This window comes from Strongylocentrotus purpuratus, unplaced genomic scaffold, assembly GCF_000002235.5.
Source record: "Strongylocentrotus purpuratus isolate Spur 01 unplaced genomic scaffold, Spur_5.0 spur5_scaffold_6, whole genome shotgun sequence".
Lineage (NCBI taxonomy): Eukaryota > Metazoa > Echinodermata > Echinoidea > Camarodonta > Strongylocentrotidae > Strongylocentrotus > Strongylocentrotus purpuratus.
The window spans coordinates 36,633,897-36,655,613 of record NW_022145612.1 but is presented as its reverse complement, the minus strand read 5'-3'; the positions used below and the strand labels follow the sequence as shown (position 1 = coordinate 36,655,613).

The 21,717-nt window shown below is 36.0% G+C and overlaps 1 protein-coding gene across 3 annotated transcripts in view; it reads left to right on the top strand.

The window, feature by feature from the left end:
- Positions 1–19,837, top strand: part of LOC579576 (mitochondrial 10-formyltetrahydrofolate dehydrogenase) — a 30,733-nt gene extending 10,896 nt beyond the window's left edge. For 2 of the 3 annotated variants that reach the window (XM_011667290.2, XM_011667288.2), the window contains exons 4-22: positions 276–441; positions 2,766–2,870; positions 3,578–3,667; positions 4,227–4,361; positions 4,850–4,978; positions 5,388–5,476; positions 5,957–6,098; positions 6,465–6,647; positions 7,169–7,233; positions 7,933–8,083; positions 8,941–9,011; positions 9,477–9,670; positions 10,975–11,068; positions 11,566–11,665; positions 12,787–12,885; positions 14,379–14,544; positions 15,119–15,224; positions 15,843–16,042; positions 16,908–19,837. In XM_011667290.2, coding sequence (XP_011665592.1) covers positions 276–441; positions 2,766–2,870; positions 3,578–3,667; positions 4,227–4,361; positions 4,850–4,978; positions 5,388–5,476; positions 5,957–6,098; positions 6,465–6,647; positions 7,169–7,233; positions 7,933–8,083; positions 8,941–9,011; positions 9,477–9,670; positions 10,975–11,068; positions 11,566–11,665; positions 12,787–12,885; positions 14,379–14,544; positions 15,119–15,224; positions 15,843–16,042; positions 16,908–16,966 — 2,344 coding nt within the window. In that variant the 3' untranslated portion in view covers positions 16,967–19,837. The remainder of the gene's footprint in view (positions 1–275; positions 442–2,765; positions 2,871–3,577; positions 3,668–4,226; positions 4,362–4,849; positions 4,979–5,387; positions 5,477–5,956; positions 6,099–6,464; positions 6,648–7,168; positions 7,234–7,932; positions 8,084–8,940; positions 9,012–9,476; positions 9,671–10,974; positions 11,069–11,565; positions 11,666–12,786; positions 12,886–14,378; positions 14,545–15,118; positions 15,225–15,842; positions 16,043–16,907) is intronic. The other variant, XM_011667291.2, reaches the window with a different exon arrangement.
- Positions 19,838–21,717: the final 1,880 nt, after the last annotated feature.

Here is a 21,717-nt window from a genome sequence, read left to right as displayed (position 1 = left end):
CCGTCTTCTTTAGTTTTAAAAACAACATTGTTACTATTATTTGTGACAAGTTCACAAGCACAATTCGACCTCTTCAACTGAACCTTGCAGTAAAAAAAAAAAGTCCTTCCCTGCGAGGGTTTTTGAAGACGGACCTGGCTTGCTGCCTACAGAGTCTGCAAAAAAAAAGATAGGGGTGCATCTTATACACAGAGATTTATGGTATATTTTTCCCTAAAAAACACATGAAAAAACTTCTTTTACTATCAAACTCTTATTTATTTGCTGTCTTTTAGGACTCTAATGAGTGGTGACAAGCAGGCAGGTTTCACAGTATTCTGGGCTGATGATGGACTTGATACAGGTCCTATTTTACTTCAGAAGTCTGTCGATGTAGACCCAAATGAAACGGTGGATACACTCTACAACAGGTTCCTCTACCCAGAAGGCATCAAAGCTATGGTGAGATATATCATAAATGCTCAAAGTTCAAATCAATTCATTCAATGTAGAAATTTTATGTGTGATCTGCAATTTTCCACCTTGCATTTATACAAGAAATACATAAAGATCACACAAAGAAATGGAAAGTTGTTTTTTTGTTTTTGTTTGTTTATTTTTTTTTATTGTATGGTAAGAATATGCAGTACAAACTTGTTTAAACAAAGCCTACAATTGATTCCCTCAGTGTGAACAAATTGAACTTGCTAATAATAAACCAAGGTGCAATATTTTAACAAATTGAATAGTTACTTCTGATAGTTATATTGTATGAAGGGAGCGGTCAATCAATTACTCCAAAGGAAAAGCTATTCCACTTCAATATATTTTAAAGATTATCTTGAGCCTCTGGTATGGAAATCGATTTTGAAAGAAAACTGATGAGATTTATTCTGGATTGTTTATCCTGCAGTAGATTGCTAGGCATCATCTTTGATAAAAACCACAACTCCCATTTCAACATCATGACCTGTGCCTGGTGTCAGGGTGTCGGGCCTACTTACCGGATTTCCTTATCTTTCTATGCTCATTACTCAGCCACTATACGTGTTCTACCACAATTGTTAGGCACATTTAATTTATTTGTAATCTTGAACATTCGGTGTAAGTTTCATCAGATTCTGTGAGAATTGATTTTGTATATTTACCAGAACTAAAGTTTATCTTTTAAGAAGGAACTATGTGTCATTATTGATGTACATCCTGTATGGTACGTGCATCATCAGCACCCTCGTAGCCCTATTGCTCACACTGTGTGGTGAAAAAAACACCACAAGCTTGGCTCCTTGCCATAAGGAGTCTCCATGCATAATGTCACGCTTAGACGCAGCTATTATTGAAAGCACCGTTTGTGACCTTGTGACCTATTGTGGGTATGGCAAGGGTATGGTGTGGGTATGTTGGGGGTGTGTTCATGCATATTCATGAGCTTGTGACTGTATATGAATACCCAGATGGATCGAGTTGCGTGGCTGGCTGGCTGGCTGGATGCAACTGGTTCATACATGTATCAGTTTGATATGGGAGAGTGATTGTGTGTATTGACGTCAAGAACATTCCAAAGCACAGTGCTCTGGTTGTGTGTTGCTCTACTGCCAGGTCACTGGCATCACACAGTGTGAGTGTGTGTGTATGTATTTATATACAAATAATGTACCCCAAAAAGGGGAGAGGGGCAGGGGTAATGTACATGTATCATCAACAACAACAAAAATATAACTGTAGAGTAAATGTATACATGTATGTACCAGTGTACACATAGGTATGTAATAGTAATACATGTAAGCTGTTCTCACAGCCTTCACCATAACTATGTAGATCTGAAAATACACTCCCAGCTGGCCCTGTTGTTGAAGCAGTGAACAAAGAATGATATATTGATCCACAATGCGGAATGACTGAGATGACCTACATGTGTGTACCCTGGTTCGCACATACATGTAGGTCAGTTGTATTCATAAATAGCCTTTTTCACAGGTTGAACTATGCCTAGTGTTCATGTGCATAAACTATCTCATTTTACGTTCATGTTCATTACAATATGTAGCTTTTCATAATACAAGGTCTTAATAACATACTCCATTGAATCTAAAATAGCCATCGCTTCAGAGATGCATTCCCCGGATCAATTAATCAATATTTTGAAGCAAATTTGCGTAGGACATACCTTCTTTGTGTGTGATTGGGATATTTCTAGAATTTACCTTTTGAGTATATATCACTATGGCATATATGTGTGTGAAGAGTTTAAAAGCACAGAGCTCTGAATGTAAATGCATGCTGAATAAAATTTGTCTGTAACCAGTTTGTCTACTTTTTGATTAATTTAATATCACTTGGCCGGCCCATTATATCCAATTTGTCTATCATTCATATGGTATCATCATTTTGTCAAATTTTCATGTAGTTTAATTACTGTTTTTTGCAGTGGCCAGTAGGGCTACTTTCGTTTCTTCTACTGCTCATTCAGCCTATTATTTGAGCCATTTTTAGCATTTTGTATGGGACCAAAAGAATATTAGACCAAGTAGATAAGAGACTAAATAGGCATTAGACCAATTCATGATTAGACTCGGTGGATAGTGACTGAAACAGACATTAAACCATTTGACAAGTGGACAAAGTGAAAAATGTTCAAAATAATAATATTAATAATAAAAATGGTGTTTGGAAATGGGTTTATACAAATTGCGATAATTCAAGTTTGGGATTGGACCAATTGTTAGTAGACCAAATGGCAATTTACCATATAATTGATTATAACTGTTGTATCTCTTTGGTTTCAGGGAGAAGCAGTGCAACTTATTTATGAAGGCAAGGCTCCTCGTATTGTACAGCCAGAAGAGGGCGCCACATACGACAAGCTCTGGAAAAAGAAAGAAGTCGCTCAGGTAAGAATAATGTTAAACAGCATCATATAACATATTATGATTCATTCAAATACACAATTTTGAATTTTAGAACAATAAAGTCCTCATTAGTTAGCATGGTCTTTGAGGTATGTAACATTTTTATTTGGATGTGAAAGAAGCTGAATTGTTGATTAAGTTTGCTGGAAATTTAATTTAAAAAAAATGCACCCTTGAAACATTTGCCAAAGTTGTGAAGTAGGTGAAAAATGTGTTGTTTGTAATTATAATAATAATAATAATAATATTTGTATTGTAGTGCAGTTAAACCTAAAATTATAGATTTGATATTCATAAATATGGACACGATTTTATTAATGTCACCATGACCATCAACTGGGCCCCTGTTGCATACAACTTGCTTCTGATGGTAACTTTTCTATCAATATTAACTACCATAGCAACATCACCCAACAGCCAATCAAATCAAGGCTTCCATGGAAGTTACCACTCATGGCAAAGTTACCATCAATACCCCTTATGCAACGGGCCCAGATTAGTCCTATACGATTAGGGTACAATTTATCAATGAAGAAGTTCAGACTGTGATATGTACAGTATAAAATTATACAGTTTACTATGCATATATTTTATGGATCCCACGTTTTGATGACTTGACCGACAGTCTGTCAATATCTTGGAATATGTGTAATGTTTATCTTCTTGATTTTTTTGTTGGTGTGATTTAGATCCCATGGGGCCAGTCAGCGGAAACTCTTCACAACTTTGTGCGAGGAAACGACATGATCCCTGGTGCTTGGGCTAGGATAGATGGACAGGTATGGATCAGAAGAAAGAAATGGATCAGAAGAAAGAAATGCCCAGACTAAAATTTCCCAATGCCTCAATCACATATGATGCAATAAACTCACCCCCCCCCCAAAAAAAAAAAAGAAGAGAGAGAGAGGAAGAGGAAAAAATGTATTGCCAAATTGAAAATTGCTTCACTTAGAAATGATGGCTAGTGGGGTTCAAAAATAAAGTAGCTGTGCACAACAAAGGTCCCTTAGGCATTCTCACTATCTTTTTTTTAAAAGACAGTTTACCCTGTTGTGTGAATGAAACCGTAAATATATTTCAGGGGAGTTCTCAGAAAGTGATGTCATGTTTTTTTTGTTGGGGGGGGGGGGGTGGGAGTTGGTATGAATTTTATAATCAAAACTTTCATTTTTTAAATAGATTTTTTTGGTAATTTTAATCGTTTTATAATTTTTTATTACCTTTTAGATTACACAATATATTCTTTGAATGACATTTTCTTTCTTCCTCTTCCTCTCTCTGTATCTCTCTCTCTCTCTCTCTCTACCTCCCTCTTTGTCTCGCTCTCTCCCCTTACAGCAAGTGACGATGTTTGGTTCAACCCTCCTCTCAGGCAGCACACCAAAGGGCACACCTGTTGAAATAGAAGGCTGCGACACACCAGCCATCGTTCATAAAAACGGGTTGGCTCTCTTTGGCAATGACGGCAAAATGGTGAGGAAACAAAATACTCAACGTCCATGTGCAGTTAAACCGTGATGATACAAAGAAGGCTGTACTGAAAAGTGGACACTATTTTATAGTCTTAGTTTATAGTTTTATAGGTTCTCGCCAAGGCATAACATACTTGATGCTTGAAGCATAGGGTCGTACTAAATGTTGGGAAGGGATAAAACCAAGGTTGAATTTCTCAGACAAGGGTATTGCCAAGGGTATTATATGTGAATGTGTGCATTCCTCGTTGGATGTAGCAGAGCAAGTTTATATCTAATGTTCAAGTGCAAAATTCAACCGATGGAAATATGGAAATACATAAAATACAATGAAATATCTTAAATTGATGATCATCTTAATGTGTGACTAATTTATATTCATCATTCAGCTCAATTCAAAAAGTCTTTTGTATGAAGTACGGACAACTTGGAAATTTGTTTATTTGTAAATTTGATATGTGATTGGTGTAATTTCTTGCCCCCTTACAGCTGAATGTGAAGACCCTTCAGTTTGAAGATGGTCGTATGATCCCTGCTGGCAAGTACGGACAGTCTATGGATGCAGAGGAGAAGCTAGAGCTCACACCGGAGGAACAAGAGATGGCTACAACCGTCAAGGTAAACGATGGTGGTGGTGGTGGTGGTGGTGGCGGCGGCGGCGGCGGCGGCGGCGGCAGCGGTGGTGGTCACTGTAATGATAAAGATAATGATGGTGGTGGTGATGGAGGCAGTAGTGATGGTTATTATGAATATTATCATAATGATGAGAAGACACAACTTTCTTTTTCTCTTAGTAGCTAGGTGAATACAAAGAAGCTTCTTCTTGGACTTTTACAGTGTATGTTATGCTTTATCCATTGGTACACTGATTGAGATGACCAAATACCTAATCTGTTAGGGCATACATTGCATTGATTCTATCGTGAAGAATTAGGCCTAGCTAAAATGTGACGCTAAGCATTGGTATACTCTTACCTTGATCATTGAAACGTGAGGAGTCTGTTTAATGTTTATATTTTGTCTGTAGGCTATCTGGGCTGGCATCCTATCAACACCAGACATCTCAGGCGATACAGACTTCTTCAAGATGGGAGCTGGGTCAATGGATGTTGCCAGGTAAGCCAAACCCTTATGGCGATGACAAAACTTGTAATCAATCTTCTTCTTTTGTATGAGGTAGCAGCAAAAATATAGCAGCAATTCCGGGGGGGGGGGGGGGGGGGGGGGGGGGGGGGGGGGGGGGGGGGGGGCCAAGGGTGGAGGGTGCAAACATAAGTAGTCTGGAGCTAACGGCCAACCAAACCATTGGTTTCAATCCCAGCCACAGGGTCAGTGCCCTATGGCAAGACATTAATCAGTGTTTTTTCATTCTCAACCCAATTGTAGTAAAAACGTACCTGGTATGAAGCAGTTCTGTGAGTATTTTCACTGAATTAGGGCAGCTTGGCTAAAGTCAGAGTAATTCTAGTACTTAAGACCTGGGATGGATGTGTATGCCAGACTAATACTAATTATTCAGTTATGCCTAGCTGCACAGAATGTCATTTTTTATGTACTGGATTGTGAATGTTTTATGTGTTTTTCTTTGTTGCATAGGTTGGTGGAAGAGTTGAAACAGAAGTGCAGCGTGGAGCTCAAGAATGAGGACGTATACATGGCTACCACCTATGATGCCTTTGTACAGAAGGTGGCCAGGAAAGGAAGAGGGTTGGATGAACAAGTCTTTGAATTTGATGCAGTAAGTTTATTGTACAGACCAGAGTCCAGCAAAATAATATTTTTATACCCCAATAACATAATTATGGTGAAAAAAGAAGATAATAAACATTGTTATTAAGAATACAAAGTGTCGTTGTACAAAACCAAATCCCTGAAAGTTTTAAAAATCATCTGTATTTAGTAAAGAAAAAACATAATTTTCAATGATAATAAATTGTAACACTTCTGCTCGTACCATGTACAAAAAACTAGATAAGTATGGTGTATACCATACCATTTTTACCACCCACATAAAATAGCTTCTAACTATCTTTTGGTTTGTTTCATTCAAGTTGTACTTTGAAGTTGTTCTGTTAATGCCTGCTTCGGTTTTCCTCTCTTCTAGTTTGAGATGCACGTGAACAACATGGACATCTCGTTTCCCCACCAACTGTTCATTAACAATGAGTTTATGGATTCGGAGAGTGGCAATACCTTCAAGACCATCAACCCCCATGATGAGTCCGTCATCTGTGAGATCGCCAAGGCATCCGTAGCAGATACAGATGTAGCTGTAGCTGCTGCTAAGGTGAGCCCCATGTTATCACTGCAATTTTTGTATAAAGTCAGAACCGTATTTCTAGATTAATTGAAATACAACAGTATTTCAACAGCAATGTTTTTGTGATACTGCTTCTATTATATTCTTCCACACGAAGCATGAAGAACAGAGAGAAAGGTTACAGAATAGTTCTTGTTTTCGAGAACCCACCTGTTCCTGTTAATGCCAAGTACACTAAGTTACTGTGTTTCTGAATAAATGTCTGAGCCCCAAAGTTTCGAAAAGAACAATGTATTTCAGTCCATAGAAGATATTTTTCAGATCGTTAAGATGACTCAACTTTTGCTCCAACAAAATTTTGCTCTTTTCTTTGTTCCATCAAAGAAATAGGAGGATGGTTGCAACTGGGGTTTTTAAGGTTAGCATTGAGGTTGAGAATTCAGAGCATAACAATTTATAGCACACAGAATATTTAATATAGAGCAATGTTGTCAGGATCATGTCGTAGAACTTTTCAATAACCTTTGACCTTAACGTTCTCTACACAGGCAGCTTTCTTTGAGGGAGAATGGGGCAAGATGAACGCCAGAGATAGGGGCAAGATGATGTTCAAGTAAGAGCACTTTTATGTCAAATATTGTTTACATGTATGTTTATTGTTAAAGAACAGAATGGTCATTTTTCTTTGAAGGACAAATTGTTATTGCTTAGAACACACCACTCTTCCAGGTCATTTCACTGAAAGTGTCATACTGTATTGTCAATGAAATCAGTTTCTAGGTTGTATTATGATGATTGTAAGATTTACTGGTGTGAGCCCTTTATTTTTTGCCTGCTTTGTTCTTTTAGCTTCCATTTATGTTGTCTGATTTCTGCTCTCTGTTCATTCTTTTGATTTACTCTGATGAGTGCAAAACAAAAAGCTTTAGTATATGTTTCTTATTGTTGCTATTCTTTGGTTTTATAGTACCGATCATCTCTTTGATATGAGTAAATCCATATCTTTGACGTGTAAGCTAAGAAACTATTTTAATCATGAGAGGTATTGCTTGTCAGGAAAATCAGCACAATAAGCAAGTGCTTATTAAATCCAACTCTTAGCATGTGATTTCTCAAAATCATCTAGAGGAGTTACTTTAAAGAAACTCCCAGAGATTGTGATACACTCTTTTCGAAGTTGATAAGTACCATAACTTCTGGAGTACCTTTACTTTAGCAGTTGTATGATATGTGTCTGTTTCCATTGATGTCATTGATGTCGTTGTTGTTGTTGCTATTATAATTCTTTTCCTAATCTATTGCTATGCTACAGGTTAGCTGACTTGATGGAGGAGCACACTGAAGAGTTAGCCACCATTGAGAGTATAGACTCTGGAGCAGTCTACACCTTGGCACTCAAGACTCATGTTGGCATGTCAATCGATACCTTCAGGTACTTTGCTGGATGGTGCGACAAGATCCAGGTAGGTTCTTACAGGGTCTACAAACCAATGTCACGGTTCTTTATTTTCATTTATTTATGCATGTATGCATGTTCACAATTTCACAATTCATTGGAGTTAACGTCACATGAAAAAGAATATAATATAATAAATCATTTTCAATTTTACAATCCATTTGAATATAACAATTTTTTATCAAAGACAATTTGCAACTATTATACAGTTTAAAGATGAACACACAAAGGTGATGAATTGTTACAACACCTTTCAAATATATAATGTATGACCACAAAAATTCCTATAAGGGATTATGATGTGTAACATCAACCATGCCCTAAGCAGCAATTAAATCATCATCTTGGATTGCTAATCCTGCCCAAGAATTTAGTGTTGAACAACAACATCCGTAGGCTAAGAAAGTCCTCAATTTACTTCCAGAAACAAAAACCAAATGCCTGTACTTTGACATGTATATCCATGGAAAATATTTTATGCCGGATTCATTTTTAAAAAAAAGGCATTTTAAGTCGGAATTTCCCTTTTAAAAGTGCATTCATATTGCAATGATAAGAAATGTTGTGGTCTCAGAGGGGTTGGATTTCAACTTGAGGTGCTTCTTTTATATTTATGACGAAATATTCTTCAGAAATTTATAGAAATAGCCAATAAAGGGTAAAAATGTGTGAGGTGTTTTTTGTAACAATGCCATTTGTGATTGAAATGCTTGATCTTCCCAACAAACCTCCCAAGGATGCTGCAAGACCAGATCACTCAATTTGAACCAAGGGTAAAAAAATCTCTTATCCCTCCCCCATATCAGAGAACCTTGAATACAATCTTATTATTCTGAGTGTATTTTGGTTTGATTTTGTATTCAGGGAGTGACGATTCCAATCAACCATGCCAGACCAAACAGGAATCTTACCTATACCAAGAAGGAACCTCTAGGGTAAGTGATCTATCTTTTTCTTACTTTTTAATTTCTTTATTCAATGTAGGTACACAGATAGTTGGATTCATGAATAATAAGTTTGTGAGAGGATGATTAAAAACAAATGACTTTGGACAATTATATTTCTTGAACGGATCTGTATTATGTTACTCAATATTTGAACCATGTCATGTATTATAACATATTTTAGTTTATTTTCTGTGAAAACTATCACTGTATTTGAAAGTACATTGAAACCTACTTTAGTGACCGCCTGTGTAGAAAGACCTGTATAAGAAAGACTACTTGTAAGGACCACATTTATTGTATACCTTTAACGGTGTTTTATCATTTAAACCTATAGTAAACTAACCTCGTCTGAAAAGTCTGCATTTCTTCTCCCTCTTGAGCAGTATTTGTTTCACTTCATTATAAATGTATATAATCAATCATTGAGCATCCATCCATCTTTGTTTCTAACAGAGTATGTGCTATCATCGTACCCTGGAACTACCCCCTCATGATGTTGGCCTGGAAGATGGCCGCCTGCCTCGCTGCAGGAAACACAGTGGTCCTCAAGCCTGCCCAGGTCACACCCCTTACAGCCCTCAAGTTTGCTGAACTGGTCGTCAAGGCTGGATTCCCTCCTGGTGTCATAAACATCCTACCAGGCTCAGGTGAGGAAGAAAGATCTCATATTTATATTTTATTTATTATCAAGATATTGAAATGCATCTGTGGTTTGAGTTTATTACCAGATTTACAAGAAAATACAAAAGAATGAATTTAACAGGTAAGCGCTTAAGAAGCCACCATTATTTGTATTATTATTATTGAAACACAATGCCAAAACACTATATAAATGGAAGGATTTGGAAAATAGTAACAAATTTACTTAATTTCTTTTTTCTTTTTTGAACACATATTGTAAAACCAGAAACTTTTGTGATATGAAACTTTTATGTTTTGCAAATCAGAGTGATTTTCATAGCAAGAAACTTGTGCTATTTGTAAAGACTTTAGTGTTGTGTCAAGTGTATTTCATGAACCACCCACAAAATTTGTGAATATTTCATACACTTAAGTAACTGGTATTACAGTGCAGTGAAAAGCGTTGCACTTATAGATGGGTATATTTGATACATGAATTATATTTAGAATGTCAAGAGCAACCATTTCCAATGTACATCCCCAACTATTCTTCTATATAGGAATAAGAAAGTAAGCGAGTTATCTTATCTTCTTGACCTGAACTTGGCCTTCTCATCAACGTTACATGCATATCACCTTCCCTCCTGGCAATTGTCTTTGATATCTGTATTGTTGCACAGCATCTCTCTTACTGGCACCTGCCAGGGGGACATGGCAGTCTTGAGATTATGGCTGTTGTGTTTGGGAAAGAGAGTAGATAAATCAGCTTGATAGCTCGAGTCTAATTAAGCAATAAACTGACCAAATCTTGTCTTTCTTGCTTAAACAGCAGCTAATATGTATTTTACTGTGTTGTATATTGTCATGCGCATTGCAAACTGTGTCCTCTTTGATTCTAAAAAAAAGAAAAAGGAGCAATGCAGCTTATGTAGAGCAGTCTCCATTATTTTGTTCTTTAGAATTTGGTTTTAAATGCATTGATTATATTTCTATGGATTGATTTAAGCATAATTCTGGTATTTATAGCTTTACCCTGAAAGAGATTAAAAACTAAATATGTGTTAAATCTAATAATTTTGTCACTCAAAGCCTGAAACCGTATGTAGTGAGGGGACGGACTCATAAAATTCTTAGGTTGATAAAGGTGTTTTACAAATTTTGCAAACAGCAATGTAACTTATATCAATAACTGATGTCACTTCTAGTTTATCCTTATAGTAATAAAGTATTAAGAATATGGTGCATTATTGTACACATCATGGTTGATACATTGTCTCTCTGCATTGCCAAAGTGCACTGGAAAGTTCACCCTAGTGTTTTTAATTTACAGGTTCCGTCTGTGGTCAAAGGATGGCTGACCATCCTGATGTCAGGAAGCTGGGTTTCACTGGCTCAACACCCATCGGTATGCAGATCATGAAAAGGTAAGCATTTTCTCCTAGAAATGCTAAATAAACCGAGTCCAGTTTTATCTATTTAGCAACTCTTCCAACTAATCGTAAAATATTTTTAATGGAATTCAAGGTTGTAGTCTCGACCTACGATGCCAGAGACTGAGACAAGGTCAAACACTTGGCTACAGTCATTAAATAGCGAAAGGAGTCTAATCGAAGAGACCTTGAGACCAACTGATCTCGGTACATCACACATGGAAATGTTCTTGTATAGCGGAGGACATGTCTAGTATCATCAGGGATAAACCCTGATAGCTAGTTCGGAGACATATTTCTTAATTCACTTTCCCATGAATATTGAAGCAGCATAATCACCAGTCAGTGTGCCTGTTGATCCAATCTTCCTTGTTTGAAGTGCTCATTCATTTAGTTTCATAATACAGACAAATATTTATAGCTAAATTATTTTTCATTGATCCAAGAATCTTAGAGTTCTAATCATTGTCTCTATCGATCCCATTCTACAGCTGTGCTGAGAGCAACCTGAAGAAGGTGTCCCTGGAACTGGGAGGCAAGTCTCCTCTCGTCATCTTTGCTGATTGTGACATGGCTGCAGCAGTCAGACAGGTTCGTGAAGCAAGACCAATTGGATATCTAAAGAGGGATTTAACATACTCCCAGTACTAGAGATTGATAATAATAATAATAATAGATTTTGTTTCTAGACCCAGTGGTGCCGTTGTCCCAGCGGCCTTTAAGTGAAGCGCTGTCCTTACACAAAATAAAAGCCGGGACGACAGCACCATGGTTACACAATAATGAAGGCTTTTTTGGTGTTTTTTTGTTACCATAAAAAACATTCACAAGCTGACATATATAGGTGAAGAAAAAAAGGAAGGATATTATATTTATCTGTGGAAGATACAGATTTGAAGTGATACATACCTTACACTGGTAAGAAACTGTATGGTAACCCTATTTTAACTGGGCTATTTCAGACCAGGTTTCAGACCAGATCTTGGCTGTTTCACTGCCGATCGCCGCGAAAAATTGCGTACATGTCAAGTGAAGTGTATAGAATACTATGGTAATTTCAATTTTTTGAAAAATTCACTCATTTGCATATTTATGGTAATTTATGCAAATAAGGTCATAATATTCACATTTTTGCCCATAAATCATACATTATTCATATTTAAGCATTCTTTTTCACTACATATATTTGTTAGACCATTTGGAATAATAATACAACACAAAAAATTGGAAGAGCCAGGTTATTCTTTATGTTATCTCTTGTTTTGATAATTTCTTTTTAACTTATCTATTTTATTGTTTTTGTTGTTTTTGTTGTTTTATTTCATTTATAACTACAATTCAACTATTTTGACCCAAAACAAACACCTAAACTTTAAACAAGACTAAATAACCAATGTTTTATCTCTTTTTAGGAAAAATGACATTTCCATATGTTTTGTACACAAATCACAAAAATGAGCGATTTTCGGGCTGACATGCGAAGACAAAAGGTCACGTGACTTTGTAACTATACGTCCGATTTTCAAAAAAATTGTTTTAAAAGATGCGTAAGACTCAAAAGAAAAAAGTCATGAAAGGAAAATTTTATATCTGCCGCGGTTTCGGAGAAGTCGCGAAATTTCTACAGGGGGGGGGGGGTCAAATTGACCCCCCCCCCCCCCCCCCCCCCAGTTAACGTAGGGTTAATGATGTTTCTAAATTGTTTCTTGTAGGGACTCGGTTCAGTGTTCTTCAACAAGGGAGAGAACTGCATCGCTGCCGGAAGATTGTTCGTTGAAGACACCATCCACGACGAATTCTTAGAGAGAGTGGTAAGTCTCGTGAAGTTTCCTGAATAATTAGTATTCAGTTGTTCAAAGTTTGTTTTTGTTTTGATTTGTTGTAGTGCTCAGTTATTTTATACTATTTAGTGGCAGAATTTTGGGAAGGGAGGGGGCCTATGCTCCTGTGATAATCCTACCTTCCACATTTTTATTGTCCTTTCCAACAAATTGCACCCCCCCCCCCCCTTTCTCATGCTGGAGTATAATGGCATTTGTAAAGCGTGGAAATTTTAATCTTTGACAACTTTTGACAAATCTTTACACTTTCGAAATGCAAAAAACCATACACACAAATGTCGGCTATGTGCATGAATGGGCGATTCGTTGAAATGTCCCATGCTCATTGCAAATAAATATGAATGTTGATGAGTGGACTTTGGATTGGTTGATGAATGATTCAAATCAAATGAAATGGTATGCCTACATGAGGTATTATATCATGCATCAATGACACCTGGCTGGAATGCTCCCCAGGGAGTGGAGAATGTGCATACATTGTGTGCGGGTATGCCTGAATCCAATGACCGGGGTAATAATATACTTATCTGTAAAGTGCTTTGTGAGGGCCTCCGGTCCTGTAAAGCGCTATATAAGAACGAGCTATTATTATTATTATCAACAATTTATTGGTTTTTGATTGGTTGAAAGCTCGTCCCGTGACCAAAAATATTTTAAGGTTTCTCTGAAAAAGTACTTTATGAGAGTACTATTTGGGAGTTATTGATTTTTTTTCTTTTCAAATCTTAATTTAATGAAAACAAAATATTTTAAATCTTTTTTTGATAAAAATTGACATTTTTTAAAATTCTAAATTCAATTTCCCCCCCCCCCTAATTTTTTTTTTTTTTTTAAATTAATTTTTGATGCAGGATATAAAACAAATATACAATGCCTTCTATTTGAGGTACTGGTTTAAACTATGGGCCTCGGCGACTCCAATAGTACCATTTGCTTCGGGGCTGCACCCCTCAGCAAATAGAACTATTGGAGTTACCTCTTGCACCCAGTTTTAACCAGAACCTCTTAAGACGGTGTATATTTGTATATTGTTGCAAGTATGTACTTGTAGGTAAGCAACCAGAGAGGCCTCTGGCTGTAGGTCTTTTTGATAATGAGGATTAATGGCTCACGGAATGCCACCAGTGCATCAACCTGGTTTTTAATCCAGGATCACCTATTTATGAAAACACTGCTTTACCTCTGACCCTTCTCTCCTCAAGGAGATCAATAACTTATCAGAGGTAACACAATAATAATAATCATTACTTGAATATTGCTCTTTTCTGTCACATTTGATAACCCACTGTTATAACTCCGGCTTTAGCATGACTCACCTGGGTTGAATGTGGCATATATACAGTTGTCTAGCCCAGGGACATAAGTGCCCTGGCAGGGACTCGAACCCAGTTCCTTGTGATTGTTATTCCGGTGACTCATCCATTAAACCAGAATTTATTTTTTGTTTTTGTTTGTTTTACCAGGTTGCAGAGGTTAAGAAGATGAAGATTGGTGACCCCTTGGACAGGTCAACATCCCACGGACCTCAGAACCACAGAGCTCATCTTGAGAAGCTGGTGGAGTACTGTGATATCGGAGTCAAAGAGGGAGCTACACTGGTTCACGGTGGAAAGCAAGCTGATAGGCCAGGTCAGGAAATAGATTGTTAACATATACAAGACTTTAGGCCTTGTTCACACATAACTGTCTTGAAAAAAAGACATGCTTGGACAAATAAAACACATTTTACATGTAAATGAATGGCAAATGGGTGGCGGGGGGGGGGGGGGGGGTGGCACAGGTGCAAAGATGTCCGAGCTTACTAAATTCTCTATGCATTGCAAGATCAAAATGTGAAACGTACTACTCTTTTGTCATTTATTTGTTACATAGTACACATGTTCCATGTGCTTTCAACTTTGTATCAGACATTTTCCTTGTATTTGATAGTTGAAATTGAGCACCTTTGATGATTTTTTTGCTCCTCTCTAAATAGAATTAATGCCCAAGGGTTTTAACAGTGAGATTGAAAGTCATACCCAAATTGTTCAACTTTTATGAGTTTCAAAGCAAGATTCACTGTGTACACTGTTCCTAGTTCAAATGTTCATTATGAATCCCTCTTTAATAATTCACATTGTATTTTGTGTCTTGAATTTGCACCTTCAGAATGCAAAAGGTTTTTCATGATGTAAACAAGTTTTGCCTGTCACCCTCTTTATAGGTCTGTACATGGAGCCGACTGTGTTCACCGATGTAACCGATGATATGATGATGGCCAAGGAGGAATCGTTCGGTCCCATCATGATCATCACCAAGTTCTCTTCCAGGTAAGAAATGAGACTCTATACTAGATACCCATCTTTGCTCCCAAGTTTTGAAAACTAATCATCATAAATGACCTCTAAAGTGTAATTTTTATATTTTATATTTTTATTGTTTTATTGTTTGAATAGGCATGAAATATATTCCATGGGATTAAACTTCATATTGAGGGCACCTACTTTTGTTATGGACGGAAAATGTCTGCATTGTTTTTTGAAACACATAGTTCTGTGGAAGCTCACATTTTTTTTTGCCGATGCTGCTGCCCATGACGTGGAATGGTTGAGCGATGAAAAATAAATGCCTTACAAATTAAAAAATGAAAGGTATATGCCGACATAAGCAAAATGCCGACTTTGACTACTCCATTTTAGATGGTTATGTGACTGCTAAATGTCATGTGATCTTGTAGCTAATGTTCCAAGTTCTACAAAACGTATTTCAGAAGATATACTGGACTTCAAAACAAAAATGCCATAAAGACTGTGCCACAATATGGAATCTGGAAAAGGTCAACTTGATAGTTAAACTCAAATGCATAAATTGGTATATTGTAATTAAGAATGAAATATAAAAGAGAAATAACAAAGTTAAATGTCCCTCTCTTCTATTTCTTCTTCCAGTGATATTGATGGCATGCTCAAGAGTGCTAACGGCACAGAGTTTGGTCTGGCCTCCGGTGTCTTCACCAAGGATATCAACAAGGCCATGTACGTCAGCGAGAAGCTTGATGCCGGTACCGTCTTCGTCAATACCTACAACAAGACGGACGTTGCTGCTCCCTTCGGTGGATTCAAGCAGTCTGGATTTGGCAAGGATCTGGGTGAGTGATTTGTTGAGAGCTTGGGACCGCAGAGTTAAAAAGCTAATGTGATGCCAGTGAAATATAGTTGCAGGCACAGACTCGATTTCAAACTTAACAAATTCCATTGAGACTACAGCCCTGTCTTGGTCTAAGAGGTGTGTTAAATTAATTTTTGAGATGGTCCACATAAAGTTTAGGGCATATATCTGGATCCTGTCAACAGCCTTACTTTTCAAACCCTGTGTTACAATTGACAATGGGTTGTGCCTGCAAAACTATTTGAAATAAGTGAAGAGTGCATAAGAAGGCTATAAGAATATTTATGCATTATAAATGTTAGGTTAGTAGCCGCAAATGACATACATGTAGATGGAGTCATTATTCTTGGTGTCTTGAAATTTAAAAAAAAGGGAAAGAATGTTAATTTTATGGTTAACAGGTAGTAGCATACAAGAGTTTATATTGTATCATATATAAGCTCAGAACTAATGTAAAACCAGGAAATGTTTGCAACATGAAACGTTTGCAATTTGTAATGACAGCCATTTCCCCCCCCCCCCCCCCCAAAAAAAAAAAAAAAAAAAAAATTTTTGAAAATAAATAAAAAATTGTTGTCAGTTGTTATTCACTCATGTCATGGCATAGAACTTTCACAATTCTGATCCTTGCCAAATTGTCAACATTACACGTGCATGAAAGTCTCTTGTTTTACAGTACAGTTAGCTCAAATTTTCCCTAAGTTGGATCAATTATTTGGACCAAACAATGAGTTATTTACACTTCTGCAGTCCGAACAGATTCAACCTATGCAGAGAAAGCTGTCTTATGAACTCGTACGAACATGTTTTTAATATTTTTCTTATATCTGCTTTCTCATGATCAGGTCAAGAAGCTCTGAACGAATACTTGAAGACCAAGACCGTGACAGTCGAGTACAACTGAATAGAATGCCAACCAGCCCTGTAGCCCAACAACACATGCAGGTTCTAGCCGGACTCATCTCAAAGATCTTTTTTCTTTTCCGTGGATTAGAAACTTGTAAAGCCTCACAATGAAACTACAATCATAGCACTGCTTTGGCAGGAAGAAAAATGCCACATGCTCTTTTCACCATGCCTACATATGTTGGGGCAGGTACCTCGTATGTTTCATAGCGAATTATAAATCCATTACTGGAAGTAGATCTACTTACTACTCTACCACTTTTCACCATTTCCTACCTATTATTTCTTTAGCAAGATTACTGATCTGTGATTAGAAAAGGCAACAAGAATTGTATTTGTCTAGGCTGTGAAATGCGTATGAAAATACCTGCACAAGAATGAGTTTGCTTTAGATTTAATGGAACTGCAACATTGGTGTTTTTTATTCAATTTCTTGTAATGTTTTTACAAAAGATTAAAAACGATGCATTGTTTAACAATTTATATATCAAACATAACATTTCTGAAGAACAGCTGCTGTCCAAGCTATACCATTTATCTTACTTGTTACACTTCATTTTATAGTTCTTTTTAGGACCATTTTACTTTCAATTTTAAATTCATGGAGTTCAGTAATTTGTTACCAATTTCACTTTTGGATAATTATATTTTAATGACCATGTGTCAATAATCATGATGGGTAAAAGGTTATTAACAAAATGATTATGGAAGAAATTAGCCTTTTGACAAGATCAATATTGCCATGGATTTTCACCATGTATGAGTGATATTATATCGTATACAGTTTTACTCTTATCATATTCACCATTATTTTGTATTCTAGCAAAAAGCACACATGCATACACGTGCAGATCATGTTTCCATATGATCATGAATTTCAGTGTCTTGTAAAGAGTTGCAATTGATTTGAATGGAACATAAAGCCTTCTATCTTCAGATTGAAGCATTTGATTGGGAATTGAATTTTTATTTGGACCAATACCAACTATGGAGCATTGAACAAAAGTGTTGGCTTTTTTTTTAATAGTTTGTAGTTGTGATGCTGTGTGTTAACTAGTTACCAAAGATACTGGTAATTCAAGGGAGTTCCTTAATTGTATTGATATTAGTATTATCAATTCTATTTTCTTTATCTCGGTATAATAATAAAGCATCACAGGAGTTTAATCGTACATGTAACTACCGCAATATCTATCATTATTTTTCTTTTTCTTCGGGTTTTCTCTATAGAAAAGATGAGGTGACACTTAAAAGATGTACTTATGAAAAGCTTCATTGAGAAGTTCTTGGTCTACTCTAATGAGATGTCAGATGTGACCAAGAGTTGTACCCTGTGGGTCATCTTTTGACCCCCCCCCCCCCCCCCCCCACAAAAAAAAAAAAAAAAAAAAATGTATGTTACACATAGAGACAATGCATGATAAGATACAATTAATTGCTGCTAGATTGGCGATACAATAGAGTTTTACAATTGATTGAAAGTCAGTTTTTATGTTACAGAGCCCTGTTTTGCCTTCTATATTGTACTTCATGTATGGGGGCCTGTGCAGCTGAACTTGCCTCATATGATTCATTTTTACAATTAGAAGAATTGTAATTATTTTGATTGTGATTGTATTATTGATGAGAAGAAATCATGACTGATATGATGAAAATATGCTGAGAGTGCATGAATGTACATACAAAATGAGAAAACATTTTCAAACATGTAGATATCAAAGGGCTCGTGAAAACAATGCATGTATATTTTTATCACAATTGTATTATTTCATCATGTTAATTTCATGATGTATTTTGTGTGAAGTGTAGACAAGGATGTGTTAATTCTTTCCTTCTACATTTTGTTAGCAGCTGTCGTTTTCATGGATTTCTAGATATATTTTATGATATTCATGCAGTATTGTCTATGTTGCCATGGTGAAGATTTCAAGCTTTAAAGCCCCATTCACAATTTAGTTTTTAATATCAATCCACAAAGATCAGGTACACTATTTTTTGACGTCTATTCTGTTTGCAGCAGAAAATGGAACAAGACCGCCAAGGTATAGCAGTGTACTTGTTTATTTACTGGCACCGACTTCCCATGCAAATCATACAAATCAGCTTTACTCAGGGAGGCAATTTAAAGCAATTTGAATGATCATACCTGTACTTGAGCCTTAGTAAGCCAAATCAACTAAGATATATATGTATGGTTCTGAATTTATTTTAGCCACTACTTGATAAGGTGCTTACTTCACTCCCTGACAGATAATTTGAAGAGGATTTCCAAAATTTACCTTGGAATTTTAGATGCATTCTTTTATCAAGAGAAATGTAAATGTGTACTTGTCCACCTCCCTGATACTATCTTTATAACATATACTCTATATTCTTTGATTTTTACATTTACATAATACTGGTTTTTCGTATGTATTCTGTATTTCTTTTGTATTAAATTTACTCTTTTGCTCATTCTTCTGTCATTTAGATTTATCCAGATGAGTAACTTCAGAAGTAAACTATTTCTTGTCCTCCACATGCCATATCATTTCTGTCTTTAAAGAATGTATGCAACAATAACACGCTTTTTTTCTCTTCATTTTATAATTATTATTCTTTCCTTTTTATAGATATTCTTTAACTATAATTCTTTCAATTGAAATGAAAGAAAGATGGTGATAAAACTGTTATTTTCATTTGTTGCCCTGTGATCAGTAACAGAAAATAATGATGTGGGTGTCTTTAAGGACTTAAATACCACCAATTATGAGATGTGATGTGTATCATTGCCTTAGTAATATATGAGTACATAACCTCCTGTAAAAAGCCACTTATTTGTGTGAAAAGAACATAAAAATTGACAATAAAATCAAACTTGATCTCAATTAAAAAAAGTCATTTGTATGCATTGATTTAACTCTGTTATCCTCTTTATTTCCAGCTTTTACTTGATGTTTATATCCCCTTAGTTACATACACCTGTCACACACACACTCACATACACACCCAGGCAAACTGTAGAAATAATGATGATGCGGTGATGTTGATGGTGATTGGCCTTTATTTCGTTTTCTAATAATAGAACTATATCACAGCTTTTTTGTAATAAAAAATAAAAACAATACCCGGTAACAATATTTAGCTCTAGAAAGAGATGTGATCTAGATTATATAATTGATCTATGGAAGTTGCTGATTTGATATAAAGAGGGTTATTGACGGACTATTTGGTTCCAAACACCAGCTTTTATATGGGTCACTTAATTAAACAGAAATAGATCCATGGCAGATGGAATATTTAGGACGAGGTGGGTTGTAAGATCAATGGCAAACTTTATATACTAGTAGGGTTGCACCGTGTGAGTGAGAGGAGGGAGGATTGGGGAGTCCTGTGTGTAGTCCTGAAAATCTTTCTTGAGAACTATATAGCGCCGGTTGGAGTGGATGGGTAGTATGAGTGGCTCGACGTTTCGAACAGGTTGACTTTCCGTCGTCAGGAGTGGGGACTAGATTACCGACAGTCCTTTTCGGAACTCCCCAATCCTCCCCTTTCTCCCACATAGTGCAACCTGAAGCCTACTGTATATCTACATCACCATGCAAGCCGATACTTATAAGCAGCATCATTTTTTTATGAAAGGCTTTAAAACAAATGATATCGTTTTGAAGAAAATCATTTCTTATACAAGGAGCCAATGCAAAGATTTAAAGGACAAGTCCACTCCAAAAATAACTTACTTTCAATAGAAGCAGAAAAATCAGACAAACAAATCAAAAAAAGTTTGAGCAAATCGGATAACTAATAAGAAAGTTATGGATGTTTGAAAAAGTATGCAAAACTATGGAACTATGAAAAACACAATACAAATTAGGAACTCACTCATCAGTCTGTGACGTCATGTTCTTACTATCCACTAGTTATTTTGTTTATATTGATAATATAAATTTCCTATTCACCCCCTAAGAATCTTATTTCTTCACACCAGCATCCAAGTTAGATTGATAGTAATGTTTTTGTGTGGATGCACTAATATAGAGTAATTTTATTCTCCCATTAAATCATGAAAAATGTGAATTTTGATAAACTATTTATATAAAAATCAATAATTATGAATATACAATATTTAGAAAATAGTATTAATTCTTCAAAATTCATAAAAGATTTTGTGAAATGTCATTCATGCAATATGATACAAATCATATAACCTTGGCAAAGGTAGGGTAGGTGTAGGGAATTGGAGACCGTTAAGCACATTTGCATAATTTACATAAACATGAAAAATGTGACACATACAAAAAGTTTTGTATTTTCTTCAGTAACTTCTTCTCTTTATTTGGTAACAAAATTGTGGTCATGGTGTAACTGATTAATAAGATAACAATGATTAATGACGTCATCACCAAAGGTCTCTCATTACCTACATGTGAAGGTAATAAGGGACAGTTACAAATCAAGACATTTAAAATACAATTTGAATGAAAATGGGATTGTTATAGTTAGTTCAAACACTTTTTGAAAGAGATACATGCAGCCAATGAACTTACTGTAATTTTGAAACGATTTTAAAACAATGTGTCCCAAAATATTTCTGTACAAGCATGTTAATTGACAATGCCATTGATTTTATCAATTTGCTTTCTCTTCTTCTTCTTCTTCTTCTTCTTCTGCCTCTCTTTCTTCCACTTCTTTTTCGTCTTCCTCTACTTCTTCTTTGTTCCCTTATTCACCTTCTCCTAATTATCATTATTATATTATTTTCTAATTACT